This window comes from Callospermophilus lateralis, chromosome 2 (assembly GCF_048772815.1).
Source record: "Callospermophilus lateralis isolate mCalLat2 chromosome 2, mCalLat2.hap1, whole genome shotgun sequence".
NCBI lineage: Eukaryota > Metazoa > Chordata > Mammalia > Rodentia > Sciuridae > Callospermophilus > Callospermophilus lateralis.
In genome coordinates this window covers 19,523,831-19,548,033 of record NC_135306.1, presented here as the reverse complement: position 1 = coordinate 19,548,033, position 24,203 = coordinate 19,523,831, and the positions used below count along the sequence as shown (strand labels likewise).

General features: G+C 56.8%; 1 protein-coding gene and 1 long non-coding RNA gene across 2 annotated transcripts in view; one reads left to right on the top strand and one right to left on the bottom strand.

Annotated features, from left to right (window-relative positions):
• Col27a1 (collagen type XXVII alpha 1 chain) overlaps window positions 1-24,203 on the top strand; it is a 122,646-nt gene that overhangs the window by 10,872 nt on the left and 87,571 nt on the right. Inside the window, exons 4-7 of the mRNA XM_076845632.2 lie at window positions 7,189-7,242; window positions 10,954-11,007; window positions 20,319-20,372; window positions 21,619-21,672. Coding sequence (XP_076701747.2) covers window positions 7,189-7,242; window positions 10,954-11,007; window positions 20,319-20,372; window positions 21,619-21,672 — 216 coding nt within the window. The remainder of the gene's footprint in view (window positions 1-7,188; window positions 7,243-10,953; window positions 11,008-20,318; window positions 20,373-21,618; window positions 21,673-24,203) is intronic.
• Window positions 781-14,602, bottom strand: LOC143392347 (uncharacterized). The gene is made up of 3 exons (XR_013090353.1): window positions 14,471-14,602; window positions 14,255-14,395; window positions 781-2,820 (listed from the first exon to the last, which is right to left on the bottom strand). It is a non-coding gene; the product is annotated as an uncharacterized LOC143392347 (long non-coding RNA).

Here is a 24,203-nt window from a genome sequence, read left to right as displayed (position 1 = left end):
GGCGGTCTGGGAGTTGTGGGCAGAGGTCAGCTGTGAGTAGCTCTGGGTGTGTTTGGTTTGGCACGTGCGGTATTCTTTACTAAGTGACTAGTATCTTAAAACTGTGAGAGATGTCTTCTAAAAGTCTTAGGGACCGATTTCTCTTGGAAAGTGGGTGGTAGAGGGACCCATGGGCGACCCTGTTAGATAGGACGAACCTTCTGTCACCGAGGCTGCCCACTCCTCCCACTTGAGCCAGCAGACCAGACCTGTCACCCATCACGATCAGCTGTCTGGCCAGTACCTGTGGGCATTTGCTTTGCAGGCCCTGCTAGCGGAGCTGGGGCTGAGGGAGGTCAGCAGGGGCCGGAGCGCACAGGAAGGGATGAGGGAGAGCAATCTGTGTGCAGGAGATGGTCTCAGGGTCGCTGCCTCTGGCTTGCTGGGACCGTCTCCAGGGGCAACGACCTTCCTGCAGCTGGAGGCCAATTCCTCCGGGTGGGGAGTGGTGGGATGGAATTTCCAGAAGACTCGGGCCTGTTCTGTCCTCCTCCTTCCTTGGAGATGGCCTCCCAGAGCGGGGTGTCCCCCTGGGCTGTGTTGGAAGTCAGGGCTCCCTGCCAGGTGGAGACAGTGGCCGGCGCGGGGACTTCCCAGGCCTTACAAACACACTTAATGAGTTTTAATAATCATTAGGAATAATATTTATTCAGCCTGTCTCCAAGGGGACAGAGTCCGCTTTTATTATAACCATATTGTCGACCGTATGGAACGCGATGCATTGCAATGCGGTTATGTCAACGTGCCTCGGAGTTCCGTGTTCTGAACTTGGCTGTGGAGGGAGGGGAGAGTGAGGAACTCCTCACCCCCCAGGCCAAGCAGCCCGCCTCTGGCCCTGGCCGCCCTGGGCACTGACACCTCAGCTTCCCAAGCTGCGGTGAGGTCAGAAGCGGGTGAACTGTTCCCTTCAACAGCACATGGGGAGGCCCAGGGTTCCTGCTCTGTCCACACAGCATGTCCCAGCTCAGTGGAGGAGGCCAGCTCTCCCTCCCAAGGCCACATGAGGTATGGAGCAGGGGAGGCCAGGTCTAGCTGAGCAGAACTGGAATAGGAACTTTTTTTTTTTTTTTTGGTATAGAATCTGATTTCTGGGCCTATTTTATGCTCAAATTGTTTTTTTACCCTGGGGCTTAGGGCTTTGGGTCACCTTCTGTTAAACCTCCTCTTGAGCTTCTCCTTCATCGAAGCAGGTACTGGATCAACCTGGTCAGTGGACAGATGCTTAGGGATTATTCAGTTCAATCCTCTAACTTAGGCAGGTGCAGAGGTAGGAGACTATGCCCAGAGAGGGCCAGAACTTGCCCAGGGCTGCACAGCCCATAAGAGGGTCAGACTCTCCCTGTGTTCTCTTGGGGCTCCGGGTCACATCAGGGCTTCTCAGGTGAGTCAGGCCTCCTCCTTGGCCTCAGAGGGAGGGCTCGGTATCCACAGAATGTTCTGCTTTGGTAGCGAGTCAAGTTGCTGAGCCACTTCCTCCTGCCCAGTGTCCCCTGTGGCCCCTCGTGGAAGCCAGTCAAGGGAAAAGCGGTATTGCTGATCCCTTTCTGACGGGTGGGTGAGCCGGGGAGAGAGGGATGGAGGACCTGGCCGGGAGGCCCAGAAGGTTCCTGTGGGAGCTGGGAGCTCTGGTTCTGCCCCTCTCCAAGGTCTTCCTGCCCCTCCCGTCCTGACCACCAAGGGCAGGAGGGAGGACGTCAACCCGCCTCGGTGGCCCCTATCCTACCTGCCCCTTGTGCTCCAGGAGGGACCAAGAAGCTTCTAGAATCTTTGTCCACCGGATGGCAGATGGCAAACAGCTCTCTCCTTCCCCCCAGATACCAGTGTCTCCTTTGAGCAGTGACATCTCTGTCCTCTCTCATCTTCTCCCCACCCCGAGGGGGCCTTCAGGATCTAAGCAGCAGCAGGGTTTCCTTGTCCTGGCTCTGGGGACACGCAGACCTGGGTTCAAGTCCCGGCCTCACCTCCTCCTACTGTGACGGGTGCACTCTGACCCTCGGTTTCTGTGGACGGCAGGATGATGGCTTCCACGTGCTGTGTTGGAGGACAGCCTGGGGCCTGGCTGGGACGCCACCCAGGGAGCTGCAGCAGGGCAGCATGCGGGGCCATCTCAGCTTGTTTCCCAGGGTGACTGGGGAAGTTCCTCCCCGTCCCGGGCTCAGTCTCCCCTGGGGTGGGGTATTGGAGGAGCAGAGCGGGTGGGTGGCTAAGGGGAAATGTGCGTAAGTGGGGGTCTAGGTGGGGTGCAGGGCTGCCGGCTGAGGCTGGGCTGGGGTTCCCAGGGCCGACAGGGGTGGTGGCAGCTCTGCGAGGTGCTCCGTGGGAGCCAGGAGGGGGAGGGGAAAACCTGGGTCCAGGTGAGCTGGGGGGCAAGGGCAGTTCCCAGAGCTGCAGGGAAGCTCCCGGAAGCCCCACGGGGAGGGGGTGCCCTGGGCCTCATTACCCGCCGTCAGGCCGCTGGCATCTGAATGCACTGGCTCTTATTGCAGTGTCCCCTGGGGAGCCTGGGCTGGGGCCTCACGGCAGAGGCTCTGTGACCATCCAAGAATCAAATGCATCCCTTCAAGGACCAGGTTGCCCACCTCCTGGCCAGGCTCCTGGAGGTTACACAGAATCGCTTCCTGGGTGAGAGGCCGAGAGGACGGGGGAGCAGGCAGATTCAGAACAGCCTGGCCGGGAGCCGCCCGCTGGCTTAGCTGCCCATTCGGTCTTTGCTGTGTTGATGGAGAGGCTTCTAGGGGTCTGGCGCTGTGGCAGTCACGTCCCCTGTCTGAGTCCCAGTTTCTGTCCATGTAAAACAGGGAAACAGCGTGACTTACCCTTCCAGGGTTCTGTGGCTTCAGTAAGAAGGGGTGTGGGGGCACCCAGAGCCAGAACCTCTGCGCCCAGGGTCTGTCCGAGCTCCTGGACTTGTTTGCTGCTTCCTGCAACAGCCCCACCCAAGGCCGCGGCCTCGGGGTCCTCTTGGCGGCTCTTGGTTGGAAACTGGGGATCGATCTTGAGAAACTTCCCCCCTGTGACTGCCTTCAGCCATCTTGGAGGCCTACTGTGTGCTGGGGGGTTTACTTGCTGGAGCACTGGCTGCGGGCCAGGCGCAGGACTACCCGCAGAGGTTAGGAGGCTATTTACAGAGGTGCCGGCAGCTTGGGAGGAAGCTGGGTCCTACAGGATGTGGTCCTGACACCCAGGCCTGACCGTCCTGGGGGGAGGCCTTCTCCAGCCCTGGGAGAGCTGACACCCAGCCGCAGCAGAGCGCAGCAGGGAGAAATGACATGTCCCTTTCCCTGTGTCTGGACTTGCCTGGGTCTCCCATTGGCCGATCTACTGGAGGCAAGGAGGCCAGGGCCAGCTGGTGGGGGGTTGGCTCCCAGGGTCAGAATGGATCCGAGGGCAAAGGGAGAACAACCCACAGGCACACACAGGGCGCCATCCCCACTTCAAGCTGAGCAAACCGAGGCCCGGAGGCCCCGGGAGACGCAGGGACGCGCACGGGGCCACAAAGTGCTGGAGTCCTACTGAGAAACTTGGACCCAGCTATTCTTGGGAATAACCGTAAACTCAGATGGTCTGAGAGAGATGGCTCTTGGAGACCTCCTGCCCACCCCGTCAGGGTACAGACGCAGAGCCGAGACCAAGAGGGTCACATGGCAGAGAGCACACCCAGGCCTGGACTCCGTCCCCGAATCCCAGGCCTGTAAAAGGTCCCCTGGCCTGACAGCTGCCAGGGGAGGTGCCTGCCAGGACAGACTCAGCAAGGCCTGGCGGGCGGGCTGCTCAGCTGGACACAAGGGGGGACTTGTTCCGTGGGACGGGCTTCCCCAGGCCTGGCTGTGGGAGGCCAGGACCCTGGGGGAGGCCCGGAGGGGGCCATTTGCGTGCACCAGGAGAGCCCAGGCCTCCTCCCCCTCCCCCAGGAGGCCCGCAGCCCCCGCTGTCCGCCCCCTCAGCCCTGGGCCCTCTCAGAGGCCCTGTTGTTTGCGGTGTGGAGTGGAAAATCCCACCCCGGCCCGTGAATCATCCGGAGCCACCCGCTCAGGCTTCAGGCCCTGGAAAGAAGCGGCAGCATGTTCCGCTGTGTGCAGAACAGGCAGGGGCTGGGCCAGGGCCGAGGGGCGCGGGGGGTGGGGTCCACCCTCGCAGGCCGCGAACAAAGTGAGCACTAAGCGGGAGCGCTCGGGCCCGCGGACAGCTGTGGCCCTGGCCCTGGCCCTGGCCCTGGCGGTGGGTGGAGGGTTCGGCAGGCCCGCCGCTAGGGCTGGCGCTGCATGTCAGGGAGCCGGGCTGTGAGCTGACGTTACCGGGCTGGTCCCGGGTCCTGAGTGGCACTTGGAGTCTGCTCTGCAGATGCTGTGGGTGAGGTCAGACTCCAGCCTGGAAGCCCCCGTTTCTGGGGCAGAACAGATGCCAAGAGGGAGTGTCCAGGCCTTTGAGCTATGGCCGCCCCGTAGCCGGAACTGCCCCTTCCTCCCTCCTCTGGCCCTTGACCTTCTCCCTGAGGTGGAAATGATTTGACTCTTCTTCTCCCTACCTGGCCCCCAGAGCTCAGGAAGTGCCTGTGTCTGGAAGGCTCTGGCATGTCCCTTTGCCAGATGAACACAGAGGGGGAGGGACCTAGTTAAGGCCACATACTTCATCAGAGACACACCTGATAGTGTTGCCCATGGTAGGAGGACAGGTCCAATGACCCCGGCTCTGCCTCTTGTTAGCTGTGTGACCTTAGACAAGTCACTTTGCCTCTCTGAGTCCCTCTCTGGTTTCTTATCCATTGAAAGGGTATTATATACTTCCAGCAATGCTTAGCCGTAGCCCCCAGTGGTTTCCTTTTATTTCTGGGTCATCTGGGGGAACTGGGCCAAGAACAGTCTTCTAAGGAGGGACATCTTTGGCTTTCTCTCCAAAACAGAGGCAGTAGCGGGGGAGGGGGGGCACTTTAACTTTCGAGTCGGCCAGTTCCAGGAGCGTGCCTAACAGAAATAACTCATTTTCGGAGCTTTCACTGCGTGCCAGGCACCAGGATTAGCACGTTTTATAGATTATCTGCGGGTAGGTGCTACAACGATCCTCATCTGACAGTTTGGGAAGCAAGCCTTGGAGACTGGAAGGAGCTTCCCCCAAACCACGCAGCTGGGAAGGGGTGCTGCCCAGCGTGAGCCTAGGACCCCACACTGCACTCTGCTGCCCCCACCCAAGCCAGCTTGGGAGGACCGGAGGGTGGACTGGCCCGATCCCAAGCCCTTGGGACCCGCCTGGGTGTGGGACTGGAGTCCGTCCTCCCAACCCCGAGTGCCAGCTTGGCTGGAGGGACCCAGAGCTGCGGTGGCCGCTGGGACTCCTCGGAGATCGGGCAGCAGCTTTTCCTCCCTCCCCCAGGGCTCCTGCCCAGTGACCGCGGGGCCCTGGTGCCCGGATCTGCCTGTCTGGATCTCTCTGGGTTTTGTTCATGGGCCGGCAAGCACGTGGTGCTCCCAGGCCAGGACAGCCGGGCTGCCCAGCGTGAGATCGGGATTAATTACCACCAGAGCGGGCTGAGTTTTCAACGCGGCCCATTTTAACTCTGGGCAGGAAACCTGGAATCTCGCTGATGGTTATTTGAAACAAATGAATTCCCCAGGCCTCACACATCCTCGAAAGCCTGGCTTCCTTCGAAGGCTTCGGGCCCAGTTCATCACACCAGGCACTGCAGTTAATGCTCGTTTGCTCCTTGGGGTGGACGGGGCAGTAGCGATTGGACCCATTTTAAAGGGGAACATTGGAGACTCAGGTGGACGGGATTGCATAGAGTCCCGGCTCTGAAAATCAGGAGTGGAAGGAAGCTGAGCCCAGGATGTGCTTAGTCTGCTTGCCTCCTCCCTCTCTGTGGGAATGGAAGGGAGGTGAGGGCCGGCAGGTGCGCATCTTAAATGCCCAACTTGCCTTTCTCTTGTGGGAAATGAGGAGCCATTAAATGTCGTTGAGCAAGGGAGTGGCTTGGGAAAGGGACTGAGGCTGGTGGAGGACAGAGTGGAGGCAGGCAGGCCGCAGGCGCTGTTGCAGGGGCCACAGTGAAGGGTGGACATGTGGGACACTCCAGTGCCAGTATGTACCACACACTGCTGCGCTAGACACGGACAGTCTCATCAACCTTGAAACAGCCCATGTGGGGTGTGTGGTTCCTTCTCCAGGCTCAGGCTGGTTACCATATTTCACCATGGAGTCATTGCCACTGCGATAGTACATGTTCACGGGTATTCCACGCATTCCCATCTTGCACCAAAGTTTAGTAGTAAACGATTTTTAAGTAATACTAGCACAAGCTTTAAATTGTTTTTGGTACCCGGGATTGAGCCCAGGGGCCCTTAACCACGCAGCCACATCCCCAGCCCTTTTTATTTTTTATTTTGAAATAAAGTCTCACTAAATTGCTTAGAGCCTCACTAAATTGATGAGGCTGGCCTTGAACTTGCGATCCTCCTGCTTCAACCTCCCGAGTCATGGGAATTACAGGCATCACTGAACCCAACTAGAAAAAATTTTTTTTTCTTTGGAAAAAATCAATTTTTTTTGCAAAATAAAGAAGAGCCATAAAATCTGCAACAACTATGTGGTGATATGTGGTTCTATGCCTAACCTTGCTACTAGATGATGGGGGGTTTAAACCCTGTGTGTGTAAGCTCACGGTCTCTCCAGGGTGCAAGAAGGCTTGGTGTGACCTTGGCCAAGTCCCTAGTCTGCTTTGGCTCTGCAGAGAACTTGGCTGAACTCTGAGGTTTCTTGCTGTTTTATTTAATCAAACATTTGGCTGAGCCCTGGGGAAGGAGAGATGACTCAGATCCCATTAGTTTTTTTTTGAGAAGACCATGATGTGATGGGAGAAACAGGCTTCTAAGCAGATATTTCCCCAAATAACAGAGTGCTCTTTAAAAGGGGGGGGAACTTGGGGAAGGGGTTAGGGAAGCCCCTGGAGCCATCTGGGTGACAAGGAACAAGGGCTTCAAAGACGGGGAAGTCGTGGTGGCTTTTTCTGAAAGGCCTGGAAGACCCAGGAGTGTGATTCCTCAGGGCAGTGACCTCAGGGACCCTCCCCTTGGCCCCAGGTTTCTATGCCCAGAGCTGATTGGTGCCCTTCCTGGCTGCCACTTGGCCCTGTCTGACACTGTCTTCTTGTCTCTTCAGGGTCCCCCTGGGCTGCCTGGACTACCTGGACCTCCCGGCTCACGGGGACCTCGGGTGAGTGACCGCACGATGTCCTTTGGAGCTCTGGGTGGCTCTCTGGCCTGCGTCTTCCTGCCCCCCCGCCCCCCCCCCCGAGTCCCAGCTTGCTGTGTCTCCTCAGGCCCTTCCCTGTCCCTCTCCACCACCTGCTTTCCACTGTGGGCATGGCGGGGGCATGGGGCTCCCGGGGCTGCCCTGTGGACCGACACGGCATGGGACAGCAGTGACCGCTTTCAGGGCCTCAGCCGCCCACTGTGGGCCTCACCCCTTGCAGCCTGAGGTGGGGAAGGGGCTCCTGAAGACCATCTCCCTGAGCTGACGGGCTTCGGAGTTTATTGGGGAGGATGTGACAGCTGCGTGTGTCTTCCCATTTCTCCAGGGCCATCCTGGGATAGGGATGTTGACACATCAACACGTCAACTGGATGTGCCCTGCCAGGGAGGGGCTGGGCTCCCCATCCTGGGAGGGGGGGTTGGAGGACAGCTGGGCTGAGCTGCGGGGCTGATCTGAGCTGGCCCAAGCCTCAGAGTGACAACAGCACCTCTGCCTGGGCCCTGCATGTCATTTATGGTGCCTGTGTGACCCCCACCCGCAGCCCCGACCTTTGGTCTCCTCTTCTCTTAGGGACCAGAAAACCAAACAGCATCTCTCCAATCCAGACCTGGAGTCTAGCCTCTTATTCATGTTCTGGGACACTTGGAGGACCCTTAAGAGGGAAGCCTGCCCCTTTCTGTGTCTGTGTCAGGCTGAATCAGCCTTTCCCACGCTGGGTGCCTGGTGAGGCCCTGGCAGAGGTAGCGGCCTGGGGCGTATTTTTAGCGCTGGTTCTGGTTATGCAATTACTGGAGCCCTTGTTCCCTGCAGACCTGGCCCTGTGCTGTCTGGGCCCAGGGCTCTGGAATCTGCTGTCTGAAGCCACATTTCCTCTTGGCTTGGGCACTTCCAGGAAGTACATGCCCAGAACTGAGGACACACAGGTGTCGTGGGCCCTGCCAGCCGTAGGATCTCCTAGTCTGGACCAGCATGAGGCCCCTTGACCTTGCCCTCTAGGCCCAGGCAGCCTGCCTCCATTCCCAAGCTCTCCCTGGGGCCTCCAGCCCCTCACCTCTGCTTGGACCCTCCTCTGTACCTGGCAGCCCTCCTTTGCAAGCTGCTCCTGCAGTCATGGCTGAGATCAAATGCCACCTCCTTTTCTGAAGACTGTCCCCTCCCCAGAGTTTCTGCAGCAGCGTACCTGCCTCCCCAGATGGGGATCATGCTCTTAAAAACTCTCATTGACCCTGAGCTCTTTGCTTAGAGGCATGATCTCACTGCATCTTCCCGAGCCTTTGAGAAGTAGGTTCCAAGGTCATCTCCTGTCTGAGAAAACCAAGGCTTGAGAGCTTCAGCCGCTTTGAATGAAGTGAGAGTAAATGCCAGAGCCGGGTTGAGCCGGGCAGTCTGACCCAGGCGCCGTTTTCTGTCTATTGGAGTGAGCTCCCCAGGTTGGAGACAGGCCTTATTTTCCCCTCTGTCTTCACGGTGCCCGGCCGAGGGGGTGGGAGAGGGGCTGGGAAAACGGTTGGGAAGCCTACCACTCTGGAAGTCAAGAGCATTTTCCCCCAGAAGCTGTGGGATCTTAGGCCAATCCCATTGCTCTCTTTGGCCTCAGTTTCCCTGTGGGTGAAACCTGGGGTCACGGTAAGGCCTGCCCACAGTCCCGCCCAGCCCCCGGAGATGACCGTTGCTGTGCCTCTGGGCTTTGGCCGTCCACCCCCACCATCCTGTTTCTATGTTGGAAATTCCATAGATCAGAAAATTCCAAAGATAATAGAAAGCTGCCTTCAGCAACCCCGGGGCTGCCCTGCACAGACGGCAGGCCTGGGCCTCGGGAGGGACGGGGTCTTATCTGAGGTCACCTGCACCTTCCCATCTCCATGAACTCCCCCAGCCCTGAGCCCTCCCTGCACCCACTCCCGGGGCTGCGACATTTATAGAATCAGTCTGCTTGGCTTCCAGTCAACTATGGGCCTCGTCTCTCTGCAAGGCAGTGGCTGGAGAAGGCCCGGGGGGGTGGGGGGAGTGGGGCAGGGAAGCAGGAAGCCCCCACCTTCGCAGGCTGCAGATGGGGCAGCTGAGAGCTCCAGTTCCCCATCTGTGGGGCAGCTGGGGGCACAACTGAGGGGAGGCAGCCACCCCTGGCCCCCAACCACCCCCACCCAGCCTGAGCTCTGCAGCCAGACCCAGGATCCCCCTGGACTGGACACTGTAGGTTTTCCAGATTCCTTAGAGACCTCCGGGACCCAGTCATTCCCGGGAGAGATGGGAGACTGAGGCTGGGGCCGGGAAGTCGCAGGCTGGGGACAGGGTCTGCCACATCCGTGTTCCATCTGTGCGCCAGGATTTGGTGTTTGGTGGACTGGCGGGAGGGGGTGGGAGGGCTGGTCATTGCAGGAGGGTCACACGTGGCAGTTAGCCATTCCCCAGGCCGAGTGCACTCTGGACACTCTTCTTTCCTGAAGCCTTCAGAGAAGGGGAGGGTCCCAGTTCAGGCCTGAGGAAGAGGGAGGTGCCTTGGTTGGAATGTGACCGGCTGCAGCTGGGGAGCGGGCCTCAGAGAGGAGGGAAGACAGCGAGTCTGTACGGCCACCCCGATGCACCAAGAAGGGCTGGGGTGAGGGCCTGTGTCACCCAGCCAGTAGGGTCGGGGGACAGTAAACCCCCCCAGGTGCCCCTTCCCACCCACACTGCCCCAGACTGTTCTTGCTGGGCAGAGACCCCCGGTGTCGCCTGACTCTGAGGGCTTGTGTGGCCTTGCTGGAGGAAAGCAGCCAGGCTCCTGCTGGAGAAAGTGGACAGGACAGGAACCAGCTGTTGGGGGGACGCAGAGCTGCCCGGGAAGCTCCAGTGCTACGAATAACTGGGTCTGAGCACAAACACTCGGAACCCCACTCCCACAGGCTGCAGCTCTGCTCTGCAACCTTAACCGAAGCTCTTGGACTGTCTGGGTCCTGCTTCAGGGTCCCTGGAGGCCCTGCAGCCTCAGGGGAGCTCTGGCCATGTGCTGTGGCCACAGCGATGCACCCTTGTCCCAAAGAGGTCAGGTGCACCCTCCATGAGCTCTGAACCCCAAAACCCCGAACAAAAGTCCAGCTGGAGTCCAAAGGGTGGAGAGGCCTCTTTAGGCTGGGGGAGGCCTTTGAGCCAGGACTTGAAGGATGGGTCCGGTTCCGGTCAGAAAGGGTGGATGGGCAAGATGTGCGTGCCCCATGACGGGAAGGGTATGTCCAAGGTGGTGAGCAGAGCAGGACCGGGCATGTTGGAGAGAAGCAAATAGCTAAGTGTGGCGTGAGCTCGAGGAAACTGGGAAGGGCGGATGGGGCCAGGCCAAGAGGGTGTGGAGAGGAGGCAGAATCTGGAGGTTAAGGGCTTGCACTCAGAGGTCAAGGTCCAGCTCTGCCCAGTAGCAGCTGAGTGACCGAGACAGTTACAAACCTCTGTTAGCACTGACTTCCTCATCTCCAAAATAATGCCGCACGGGTTAATTGGAGGAAAGGAGATAAGACCCGGGAGGTGCTCTTGCAGGGCCAGGCGCGGAGGAGCTCTCGTAAAAGGTGGGTAGCCATGGCCGCGTAGGCTTTAGCAGAAGATGCTTACTTACTGGTAGTCAGAAGGAAGGTCCCAGACGTTGCTGGAGGTGGGACGGCTTCCTGTTTTCTCTCACCTTTTGTTTCTTTCCCCTTTCAGGGTCCCCCTGGGCCTTATGGCAACCCAGGCCTGCCCGGTCCTCCTGGAGCCAAAGTGAGTATTTCTGTGGGGCCTGGGGAGTGGCCATGGAGTGGGGGCCGGGGCTGGGACGGTGCTGGGGTGCTTCCGGAGGACCTCTGGTGGAGGGGCTGCAGGGTCTGGCAGAGGATTCTCACCCAGGCCAGAGACACCCTGAGCCTTCCCAGTGCTGGCCCGGTACTTGTCTGGGGGCCCTGTACTTGTTTGGGGACCCAGTGAGAAGCTTGGCTTCCGGCTGGGGGACAGGGCGTGAGGAATCAGCTGGGCCTGGGGCCTCCAGGGGCGCAGGCAGAGAGACAGAGCTGTGAGCAGCGCAGGTTTCACGGTGTATAAGACACACTCTGGGGGGGGGCGTGTCCGTTTTGGAGCTGGGGAGGGTGTATAAACATCGTGCTTTGGAAAGATCGCCGGATGCCATGTGAGGGTGGCGGGGTGACATGGGGGAGAGGTGGGATTGAGAGGATGCCGGTGGGCGGGCGGGGAAAGGGGTGCCTTCCTAGTATTGGCCTGAGTGACTGAATCTGGAACCCAGCAGAAGGACCGAGATGATGTTGCATCGGGGAACCTGTCATCCAGCCAGCCAGGGGTCACTCATGGAAAGACATTCTGGAACTCACTCGGGAGATGGAGCCAGGGTAGGGGGATGGGTTGGCAGAAGTGCCACCTCCCCCAGGGAGCCTTCCTAGAATACTCTGGTTTGTTTTTAGTGAGACCTTAGTGGCTGGGGCTCTTAGGATGCAGGAAACCCTGGCTGCTGACCTCTGGCTTATTCCTAGAGCTTGGGCAGGGGTTGTGTTGTCCAGGCGGCATATGGAGTGAGCGCCTCGGAGTGCTAAGAAGAGAGATGGGTGGGAACAGCTAGGTCATGGGAAGAGAAGTCTCAGGAATGGCAGGAGATGGGGGTGGGGGAGAAGATGCAGAGCCTTGAAGTTCAGAGAACAGCATCTGTGCTGAGGGAGGGGCCCGGGTGCCAAGCCAGGAAGAGCGGCGGGGCTCTGCTCAGGGCCCTCTGGGCCCACCTGTGTCCACTGTGGAGCGGCCAGGTGAAGAGCGCCCCTGGGCTTTGGTTGGCCCAGGCCCGAGGTCCTGCCTTGCTAATGCGACTAACTGCAGAGGTCAGAGACAAAAGGAGAGCCTTTAAGGAGAGCCTTTAGCTGGCCCCAGGAGGGCGAGCCACCGAGCATCCTCCCAGGCTGCGCTCTCCCGCCTCAGGAGCAGGCGCCTCCCTCCCCCCATCAGCTTGTCTGCTGTGGACAAAGCCACATATAAGTAGCCCTGGATGCTCGGATCTTGTCCAGAGCTGCCATGGGGGCAGCAGGCTTGGTCCCTGTTGGTCTGTGACTCTGGCCAGGCTGGGCTGAGACCCCTCCTTAGAAGGTGAGTGACGGGGCTCTCAGCTGTCTTGTGTCCAGCTGCTGTCTGGGGAGCTCTGGGTTCCAATAAGGCAAACAGCAATGATGACCCCCAAACACCGTCCACTGAAGCCTTACTGTGTGCCGGACTGGGCCCACATTCCACCTGGCTTGTCCCATTTGATCCCCCACAAAGACCCAGAGATGAGTGTGGGGTCCTGTACCCATTTATAGATGGGGAAGCTGAGACCCAGACAGATTAAAACCCGGTCTAGCCTGAGCATGGTGGTGTATGCCTGTAATCCCAGCGACTGGGGAGGCAGAGGCAGGAGGATCGAGAGTTCAAAGCCAGCCTCATCCACTTAGCAAGGCCCTAAGCAGCTCAGCGAGACCCTGTCTCTCAAAAAAATATAAAGAGGGCTGGGCACGTGGCTCAGTGGTTAAGCTCCCCTGGTTCTATCCTAGTACCAAAAAACAACAACAAAACCCTGTCCAGGAACCTGTCCCCATGGGTCAGGGGGAAAGACACGGGAGAGAGAGGGGAGATGTCTGCTTCCCTGAGGTCATGGTTGTCTCAACACGCTGACGGTCAGCAGCTGTTTAAATTGCTGTTCTGTGTGGGACTGCTCCCCCTGCTTCCAGCCTGACCCTTTGCTTTTGACCCTGACCCTGGCAGCCGATGTCCTGTCTGCTCCTTCCTCTGGCCAACCTCTGAGCGCTACAGGCCTCAGCGCCAGGCTCGCAGCAGCCCACTCCAGCCTGCTAACAGACGTGCCACGGCAGGAAGGGGCCTGCGGGCAGCTTGTTCTCCACTGGAGAAGCAGCTCTGAGTGTGGCCACTGAGGCTGGTCCCTAGCAGGTGAGCTCTGCTACTGCCTGGAGCTGGGACTTGTGGACTGAGACTCAGGGACAGGACTCCAGCCTCATTGGCTGAGCCCCAAGGTCATTCCTTGCTAACTCAATTGCAAAGGTCAAGTGGTTTCATGCAAGCCATTGATTGACTGTCCCCAGGCCATAGAGAGAGTGAGTGTCCGGCAATATGTGTGTCACAGAAGAGTTTCAGAGAATTCACTGGAATCAGTTGCTATTTCTCCCACGGGGACTTGGATGAAATGCCAAGTGGATGTAAGGTAAGGGTCGTGCCCTTGCCTGGACACTTGACCCTGAGCCCCGGAGTGAGCAGAGGTGGCCCCAGGCCAGACCAGGGTGGGAAGCCCAGGCTGTCCTTGATCTCAAGGTGGCATGACCAGGATAGGTTAAAGCAGAGGGTCTCCCTGGATGGAATGGTAGCTTGGCCGAGGCTGAATGAGTGCCACGTATCTGCGTGGGTGGGATTCTGCCGAGGGTCCTTGTTATTCAGCAGAGCCTTTGGGCGCTGACCTGGTGGGGCTGTAGAGCTGGCCTGCCCAAGGCCCTGCGCTTTCTGTATGCTGTCTGCTTCCAGAGCTGCCTCTGGACCACCCTTCCATCTATCCTTCACTGAACACCTACTAGGTGCTGTGGGCACAGGAATCAACCAAACAGGCAGGGCTGCCACCAGAGCGGCCCTTCATCTGACTTGGCCACGGTGCAGTCACTTTTAGCAACCAATCCCCTTGTGGGCTGAAGGTGCATACCAGCCTCAAGGGTGGGAGAGGCAGGTGGGTTGAGGAAAGGTAGGGGATCTTGTGCTCCAGAGGTTGGGAGGAGTGAAGGATCAAAGGCTGAGGTTCCCTCTGGGGTGGCTGTCTTGGCAGTGGCTGAGGGCTGAGTCGGCCCCCGGGGGTTTGCCTGGGAAGGAGCTGTTGGGCTCCACAGCTAAACCCATCAGGCTGGGCTCCCACCGCATCTGCCCCTGCAGAGCCCAGGCTGTGCCCGGGTGCCACCAACCCACACCTGCCCTGTTCCTGTCCAGTGACGGGAGGACTCACCAGCTTCTTCCCGGAGCTGAGTTCAGGGACCCCAAGTGTGAAGCAGAGACACTGGCCCCTGGGATGGCCGTGGTGGCTGACCCCAGGGGCTCAGGGTGAGTCCCCGGTGGCTGTACTTCTTTCACTGGCACAGAGCTGTCCCTTCAGGAAAGAACAGTGGTTAAGAGCCTAGACCCTGGAGACCCATGGGCCAACTTCAGATCCCAGCTCTGTCACCTCCTAGTTCTGTGACTGGGCGAGTCTAGGGGCTGGGGCTCCTGGGCGAGGCCCAGGCTGCCCCGGGAATGATCTGACCTAGGCGGTGAGGGCCTCCTCCCGGAGAACAGGAAGGTTGAACCACGCTCTGAAGGGCAGTGGGTGACCAGGGAAAGGGACAGGCCAGGGAGGGCAGCAGGCCTGGTAGGCTGTTGGACTTGATCCCAGGAGCAGCAGGAAGCTATGGGAAGGATTTGGCAGAGGGACGTGATCTGGGGAGGTGTGAGAGGGCCGTGCAGGCTGTCCAGGAAGTACAGCTTGGCCTGTGCTACCCTGGTGGGGTGCTGATGCTGGAACCGCAGTCTGGGGGCACTCACAAGGGTCCGAGAAGCACCGAGGACATCTTGAGCAGCTTTGGTGGGCGCTGCTGGAGAATGTCACGCACTTTGTGGGGCAGATGTTATCGCCCCATTTTATGGGTGAGGAAACTAAGGTTCCAAGTGTCTAGGTAACTTGCCCAGGGTTACGTTTTTAGTAGGTGACAAAGCCAGCAACCCAGCATCTGCTGCTGGCTCTAGGACATGAGTCACAAGGCAACTCCGCCTCCGGCTGCTGGGCTCTCCTGGCTCCTCCAAGTGACCGTGAACCCACTGCCTGCGCCCGGCTGCGCCTGGCCTTCCCCACTTGACATTCACCAGGAGCCTTCCCGCTTATTAAGTTGGCTTCCCCCACATGGGCTTTGATGGCTTGTCGCCCGGCCAACATCAATATCCTATGTTGTCTTTAACTGATCTCCTTTTTTATAAATTCTTTTTATTAATATACAAGTAACTTTTTTTTATAAGTAACATCTTGAAGAACATTATTGTATATGAATGTGGACTCTCTAATTATTTCATCAGGATAAATTTATAATAATAACATTGCTAACGTGGTCTCAAGGGCCAGTGTGTCTGAGTTTGAATCTTGGCTCCATCCCTTGCTGGGTGGATGACTCTGGGCAAGGTACTTAAACATGTAGGCCCTCAGTTTCCTCATCTGTAAAATGGGATAATAATAGTTTATACCTTATAACATGGTTCTGAGGATTCAGCCATGGGAAGGGATGGGGGTATCTTTATATACATTAAGACATATATACACGCAGACACATACACGTGAATGATTTATAACATGCCTTCCACCTAGTGTCTATACAAACATGCAACAGTTAGTTCATTAGCAGCTACCTTCTAGAAAGGCTGAGCCAATTCACGCTGCTGCTAACATTAAAAGAAGATAATTCAGTATTATTTTCATTTCACTGATCATCTATGATGAATGTGTTTCTTATGTCTATTTTCATTTGTCTTTTACCATTTATGCATTGGCATATTTGGAGAATTGGGATGTTGCCATTTGTTATCAACTTGTAAAATTCATTTACATTTATCCATAGGGTTATTAAATTTTCACTTACTCTACAAAAATTTGTTGTTTCCCTTTGGAGAGTATTCATGATGATTTTCACAAATGGAAGTATTATCCCTTTTTTTTTGAAATAACAATAATAGCTAACACTTATTAGGAACTTATCATATGTCAGCTGATTTGCAGAGGGACCTACCAATAGGTAAAGTTTAAAATGCTTTACTTTTTTGCTTTTGGTGCTGGGGATGGAACCCAGGGCCCCCCTGTACATGCTAAGCACGTGCTCTGTCTCTGAGATACACCCCCAACCCTACTTTGTTTTTATGCTTGGAAATTTCTTTTACATCTGAAGATCAGATAAGTATTCACTTTCATTCCTAGTTATTTCACAATATCATTTATATTAAAAATTTCAAACCATCTGGAATTAATCTCAGTGGGGGGTATGAGGCAGGGCTCTAACATTGTTTTCCTGTAATAGTTAACCCTTTAGGGAACAACCTTTGCTCCTCTGATTTTTATGTGATAGACAAGTATCTACTTCCGGTCACTCTGTTATGTTCCATTGCTCTGCTTGTATATTTGTATGTTAACAAAATAATATTTTATTTGAAATTTACTATCTTTGTACTGTATGTCTCCCTTAACTTCTTTTAAAATAATTCTGCCATATGAACTTTATGGCCATCTTAATTTCCTTTAAAAAAATCCCTCTTGGGATTTTTATTGGAATTATATTAAATGTATTAATATATGAATTAACATCTTTAAAATGTTAGCTTTTTCTATCTACCCACTTGGCTTGTCCTTCCATTTGGTTGACTTTTTTAAACATCTCTTAGTAAACTTTTATGGCTTTTATTGCATAATCTCTGCACATTTCTTTTTAAGTTTATACTTAGAAATTTTATGTTTCTTCTGCTGTTATTATTGGAATATTCTTCCCTGTTATATTTTCTAGCTATTGAAGATAAATCCTGATTTTTGTATGTTTGTACTTTTTGTGTTTGATCTATGACCATCCCCTTCACTGAATTATCATATAAGTTCTACTGGCATTTCAGTCAGGCCTCCTGAATATTCTGGACAGACACTTAGTGTAGTTTGTAAAGGACATAATTTTTTATCCTTCCTCTCAAAGGATAGTAGATCTTTTTTGTTTTTCTTTTCTTTTTTAAATATTTTTAAGTTGTTGATATTTACTTATTTATTTATTCATTCATTCATATGTGGTGCTGAGAGTCAAACCCAATGCCTCACACATTTCAGGCAAGTGTGCTACTGCTGAGCCCCAGCCCCAGCCCATCTTATTTGTTTTTCATGCCTTATTGCATTGGCCAGAATTCCTAAACTTATGAAATACTAGTTAGAAATAGTGGGACTCTACAGAGCAATGGATCAGATTTGACTCAATCCCATCCCTACTGTCATCTCCTGAGACTCTCATTTGCTCATTTGCTTGTTCATGAACAATTTTAGGGTGCTTCTTCTGAGCCAGGTCCTGTGCCAGGTACTTGAGATCAGAGATGACTTATACAGGAGACTTCAATCCCAGAATTTCCAATCTTTTGTTATTTATTCCTCCTTTGTCTCGGCCCCTCTCTGGGCCACGGCCACCTGGAGACTTCTATTCTTCCCTCTCCCCACTATACTTGCAGGAAAGGAGCTTGGCCCAGTTCCCATGGCCTTCTGGTCCCATAACCTCTGTGAAGAAGTCCACCATTCCCCATGTAGAGAGGGAAAGTGACTTGGTGGAGGGAGGTCTCATGGACTTGCTGGCAGCAGAGATGTCACCGTCACCAAGGTGTAAATGACTCGTTAGACTTTATATATGCTTCTATCAATCACTGAGGCATTTGCAGGAGGCTGGCTGGGAAGGCGTGTGGTTTTCTCTGTCTCAGAAGCCACCCCTCCCCTGACCGTAGGTACCTTGAGCATCCCTGAGCATCCCTTTGTCTGGCTGGCTCTTCTTGGTCTTCTCCAGCCTCAGCTGAGCCGTGAGTCCCTGCAGGAACTCACCCGCACCAGGTGCTAGCTGTCCCAGCCTCCTGTCTGCCCGGTGGATGGTTGAGGCTTTTCACCACAACGTGCTGAAGTGTAAAGATCTGGGCTCTGGAACCAGCCTCCTGCATCGAGATCCCACATGTCCGTCGTCTGGCCTCAGACAAATGATGGGCCTTGCTCTGGCTTAGTTTCCCCTTCTGAACTAGGGGGGCAGTGACAGTTCCTGCCTCTGAGCTGCGAGAACTGAGTGAGTTAATACCCGGCAGGGCTTAGAAGACGGCTCCACAAATGCCAGTGCTCCTGTCATTGCTGGTCTGTCTGGTTTCTCCCTGGAGAGTCTCCATGGGCACGAGCCTGTTGGTCTGTGTCACGGCAGTCCCTGGGTAAACCCCCAGGCTTGCAGTCCATGTTCCGTAAACATCTGTTCTCGTTGATGCCTGGGCTGGGATCACACCTCAAGCTCTGTACCGGCTGCAGAGGACGCAGGGGGAAACCCTGAAGAACCAGGGCCAGGGAGCAAGTCTGTCATCTCTTTGGGTCTCAGTGTCCCCTCTGGGTAAAATGACACATGGAGTAGGATACGTGAAGAGCCCCCTGTGAACGGTCTAGCCCAGCTTCCCTCCCTGCTGCAGGCTGAGGTGGGCCGGGCAGGGTGAGGGGAAGCTGCAGTCCTTTTTTGGCCATGGGAATCCTGCGAGCCCTGGGCCTGGCCTCGCAGGGTGGACATAAAAGGCATGTGGCCGGGCTCCTGAGCTACTGGGGGGAGCCTTTGTGAGCGGCTGCAGGGCAGGTAGATCCTGACGGGTTCTGCAGGGTCGACCTGGTGGGCCCAGGTAGACTGAGTTCTTGGGGCCTAGCCAGCAGGCTGGCCGTCCACCCGGAGCGGTTGAGGGCTGGAGCTGCAGAGGGCAGGGCGGTGTGTGGAGAATATCCAGCCCTGTCGCTGGCCGTCCCTCCGACATGCCGGCTCAGCCCTGGCCGACTCCCTTCTCCAGACCCGTGAACAGGTGGTGGATGCAGACTGCATGCCCAGCACTGTCTGCACACAGTCGGTGACCAGCGGCAGGCTGTTCCCGTCGCTCTGGAGGCTCTTTGCGGTTCAGAAAGTGACAATTTCCTGGGAGAGTGACTCAGTCTGGATTTGGAAGGTCTGAGTTCTGACAAAGTGATGAATCCAATGGGAATTAAGTAGAGTTGGCCCAGCCGCCTTCCCCTGGGTGGTGGCCCTTGCCACCGGGTGTCTTCCTAGGGACCCGGGAAGTGTATGGGTGTGTGTGGGAGGCGCCTGGCCCCCATCCAAAAGACAAGGAAACCGAGGCTGAGAGAGGTGAGGGGCCTTGCCCAGGGTTCCACCGTGAGTTCGCGGCAGGTCCAGGCCTTCGTCCCAGGACTTGGGACTCTGGGACCAGCCGAGGCCAAGAGAAGCTGGGGATGAGGGGATGAAGGGTAAGGGGACAGGGATCGGGAGCTCCTAGAAGTGGCATAGGGTGGGTTGGCTTTCCAAGGGCAGCTTCCTGAGTCATTTAATCAGGCTGGACCAACGAGGAGCTGCAGGCAGGAGCGCTTTTGGGAGCACCTTGAGTGACGCAGCTGAACTTGGGCCCTTGCCCTGGGCCCCAGCCTCCCCGGGGCCAGGGTCCTCAGGAGGACCGCACACTAAGGCACAGAGTGCCTGCCTCTGACGGGGACCCGCTGCTTGTCCGTTTCCCCCCAGTTCATGGCCTACTCCAACTCATGGGGTCCAGGACCTCCCAGAACACAGGTCTGGGGTCCCAGGTGCAGGGTTGAGTCTCAGTCCTGCCTCATTCTGGGGCTTCAGGTGGCTCTTCTCAGATGTGTCCCAAGGTGGTGACTCTTCAGTTGACCGTTTCGTCAGGCCGAGGTGCCCACCTAGGGAGCCACCTGTGCGGATGTAACTCAGTGGCTAGGAGATTGAGAAGCATCTTCCTGCCTCTTGGCCATGACTCTCAGAAGCCCTGCGAGCCTCAGGGGCTGGGCAGGAAATTGTCCCAACCACACACACGACAGACTGGTCACCTGTATGTGGCCCCGAGCTCTGTGGTGGGGAGGACACACTCCAGCGAGTGCTGAGGAACATGACTGTCGATGGGACTGGTTTCCTATGAGGGTGACAGCCTGCGCCTGGCAGGACGGGGCTGGAGACTGTGTCCTGGGAATAGACCAGGGACCCTCCCTGTGGGCCAGGTGGTATCAGGAGAGCAAAGATGGGACCAGGTCATGAAGAATCCGGACTCCGGGAGGAGGAGTTGGGCTTTGCACGTGCAGCCAGTGGGAGTGATGAAGGCGCGGGGGCAGGGGAGTGGTGGAATGCAGGAGGCCCTTTGGGGTGTGAGTGGGGAGATGGATGGGGACCCGTTGAAGCCATCGAAGAGTCTATGGGGAGACATTCTCTCCAAGTGACTTGGTGGCCAAAGCAGAATTGTTTCTGTTTCAGGGACAGAAAGGGGACCCAGGGCTGTCACCAGGAAAGGCTCTCGATGGGGCAAAGGTAGGTCCCAGGGACCCAGTGCTGAGGGAAGAGGGGTGAACCGTAGTGAGACCGCTGTCCCCAGTGGGGACTGTCCTAGCAGAGACCATTCTTTTTCGAAGTCTGGGGGGTGGCAGGGTCTAGGAACATGGGTGTGGTTTGGAGTCCCCTTTGAAGTCCAGTTTTCCCCAATCCTGGGCCACAGCCACTCCCGTGCCTGCTGCTAGGGCCCACCCTGAAAAACAGAAAAGACTGCCCGGGACCCACGTGTGGGGCTCTCTGCAGGACCTGCCGGGTGATCCTGGCATCTAGAACTTTCCTGGCAGCCCAAGCCCAGGAAGCTCCCAGCACACATTCCAAGCCCCTGAGGCTGTCCACACGAGCGGACGGGCCTGTGGTCTCTGGGGGTGGAGGGGCCTGGCTAAGCCCTCGGAGCTCCCAGGTTGCCAAGTTTACCTTCAGGGGAGCAGCGCTGTGAGCAGAGGACGCCATCTTCCAGGGGTTCTGCAGGCAGAGAGCACAGGATGGGTCGGGAGAGGGAGCCCCGAGCTCTGGCTGAGGCCCTCTGAGCCTCATGCCGCTCGGGCCTGCCCTGCTTCCCTCCAGACGGGTCCAAGAGCCACCTGACATCCAGGGCCCCGCTGTGCTTCAGCTCACGACTGCTACAGCTCAGCGCTGCACGTCCTCCCTGCCAAGGCCTCTCTCTCCTTCTGGGTGACCTGGGGTCCAGGACCGTGTCCACATATACTCCCATCTGTCCTCCTTACAATCTTCTAAGCCCGGACAGGTGGGCCCAGATTGCAGATGAGAAAACAGAGGCTCTACATGGGGCCCCCTGGGACCTCGCAGCTGGTAAACGGTGGAATGGGCTTGGTACCCAGGGGCCTGGGCTTCTCTCCTGCCCCTGTGCGGCTGCTCTCAGGTCTCCTGGTGGTGGTGGAAATGCCCCCTGCTTGGCAGCCCTCATACCCCACCCTGGGTAGGCGTCTCTGGAGCAGGACGGGGAGCTCACTGGTGCAGGGTGTGGTTTTCAACCAGGTTCTAGGGTCGACCCACTGCCCAGAGGGTATCTCATGTTGAGGCCCAGTTCTTACAAGGATTCGTGGAGCTGATGAGTCGAGGGCGAGCTGGGACCTCTGTTCTTCTGCGCTCACCTGCTCGGTGGCCCTGGGTCTCCTCTGAGGCCCCCAGGAACCTCCACAGCTGGAGACACGTGCAGAGTGTCGCACTCCCACCCCCACCTCACCCCCTTGTCTGTGTCTTGCAGGGCGACATGGGCTTGCCTGGATTCTCCGGCAATCCGGGACCTCTGGGACGAAAGGTACGCCTTGGCACTGGGCTTGCTGGTGAGCTGGGGCCGCAGGCAGAGCGCTGTGGGTCACCTGCTCTCCCTGGATCCCGCCCGGCTCCCTGGGGCCCAGGGCCCACTGTGGGGGATGTGAGCGAGATTTCTGAGGGTCGTGTCACTGGGAGGAGGGGGCCCTTGGTGTGGGCTGGGTCATTCCACCATGGTTAATGAGTGACAAGAACTGTCCCTGGTTTGCTGTGCTTCCTCCTTGGGGTTTGGCCACTCCCAGGAAGGCCACCCTCGAGGATGCTTGAGGGAGCTGGGGACATGTGTTGGCTCCGGCTCTTCTGTCCACTGGCCGAGTGGCCTGGGCCTGTGCGTCCCTTGTCTTTCCAGAAATAGAGACAGGGACAGTGGTCTCCCTCTTGAGCCCCCAGGGCCTGGGGATCTGGGACCTAGGAGCAAGGCCAGGAGCAGAGAGCTTGGGGGCGGGCTCTGCGGCCGTTGGACCTGGATTCTTCTCCTCTTCCTGTGCCGGTTCCTGGCTGGGTGACCTTGGGCAGGAAAACCCCCCATTGTTGATGAGTTGACCAGAAGACACAGGGGCCTCGGCCATATCTTGAGCTTCCACCCTGGCTCCCGGCTTCGGCTGCAGCTACCCTGTCTTCTGGTCCTCATCTGCGCAGCTGTCGCGTCTCTGGCTCCAACCTGTCCTTGCTGTGAGGGTCCCCATGGCACAAGGGGTCTTGGAGGATTGCAGCCCCCTCCCCTTCCCCTCCACTTTCCACGGCCACAGCAGGCCGTGCCCCACATCTCAGGCCAGCACTGCCCAGGGCCGTGGCAGTCTGCATGGGGGGGGCGTTGCCTTTCCTGGCTCAGGGGACCCCGGGGTGCTCCTGCTCCCCACTTGCTTCCCTCTGGACCTCGGCACTTTCTGATGGACGAGGTGTGAGTGGAAAAGGCTCCTTCCCGTCCCGGCTCATAAAGCAGCCTGCGGTGGGCTCGCTCTGTATGGGGTGGACGTCTGGCCGAGTGGCCGGAGATGGGAAGAACAGACTCGGGCCAGCTTCTCCAGGGGACCCGGGGCTCCCTGCTCTCGGCACGTGTCCGCAGAGGCCACAAGCCCCAGCCCAGAGGACCCCACTCCTGAGCAGGGAGAGGCGCCCCTTGTAAGGTGAGGGAGAGCCCCGTGCAGCGTGCGGCTGCAAACCACTTGGCAAAGCCACTGGCTCTGAGTTCCCCTGTGGCCCTGGCCCGGGCAAACACACAGGAGTTTGGTCCTGTGACAGGCTGGCGTCACCCACCCACAGAGGGAGCAGAGCCTGACCAGTGGCGGGGTCCAGCAGGAGGGCCGCAGCAGTCTCTTCCCCACACGCCTCCAGTGACCGCTGTGGCCCCTCTGCCCTATGCTGGCTTTTCTCGTCATCTCTGTGGGAGCCCTGGGGAGCAAGGGACACGAGGGAGAGATGAGGTCAGCATCCTCATTGACCTCCAGAGCACTGAGGTCTTTTCAAACATTTTTATTTATTTATTTTTATTTTTGCTGATTAGCTACCCACGACAGCAGAGTGCATTTCTTTTCATTGTGCACAAATGGAGCACGGCTTTTCGTTTCTCTGGTTGTACGCGATGCAGAGTCGCACCATTGGCGCAGTCATACGTGGACCCGGGATAATGATGTCAATCTCATTCCACCATCTCTCCTGCCCCTAGGCCCCCTCGCCTCCCCCCTCCCATTAGCTCAATCCAAAGTTCCTCCCTTCTTCCCTTGCCCACCCCCTTATGGATCAGCATCCACATATCAGAGAGAGCATTCAGCTTTGGTTTTTTGGGATTGGCTAACTTCGCTTAGCATGATGTTCTCCAACTCCCTCCATTTACCTGAAAATGCCATGATTTTATTCTCTTTTAATGCTGAGTAATATTCCATTGTGTCTATATGCCACAGTTTCTTTATCCCTTCATCTATTGAAGGGCATCTAGGTTGGTTCCACAGTTTAGCTACTGGGAATTGAGCTGCTATAAAGGTTGATGGGGCTGTGTCCCTGTAGTACGCTGATGTTAAGTCCTTTGGGTATAGACTGGGGAGTGGGACAGCTGAGTCAAATGGTGGTTCCATTCCGCGTTTTCTAAGGACTCTCCATCCTGCTTTCCAGAGTGGTTGCACTGATCTGCAGTGGAGGGCATTGAATTTTGGTGTCACTCCAAGCTGACACCACAATCCCATTCGCTCGTTTATTCATTCATTTGATGAGAACGCACTGACTCCTAATGAGGCACCGAGCCAAAGAAACAGACCTAACCCCCTGCCTCCGGGAGCTTGCATCAAAGAAGGGAAAAGAGCAAAAACACAAGGTACCCCAGGAGACAGGAAGGGCCGTGGAGGAAGTGGCAGGAGGAGGCAGCTTGGGTCGGGGGTCCCGTGGTAAGTGGGTGGCCTTGGGGGCTGCAGAGAGGGCGATAGGCCTCTCAGTGTTCCTCCACCACAGCCCCAGGGTTAGGCAGGATTCTGCCCATTTGTAGCTGAGAAGACTGAGGTCCAGAAAGGTCTCATTCCACTCACC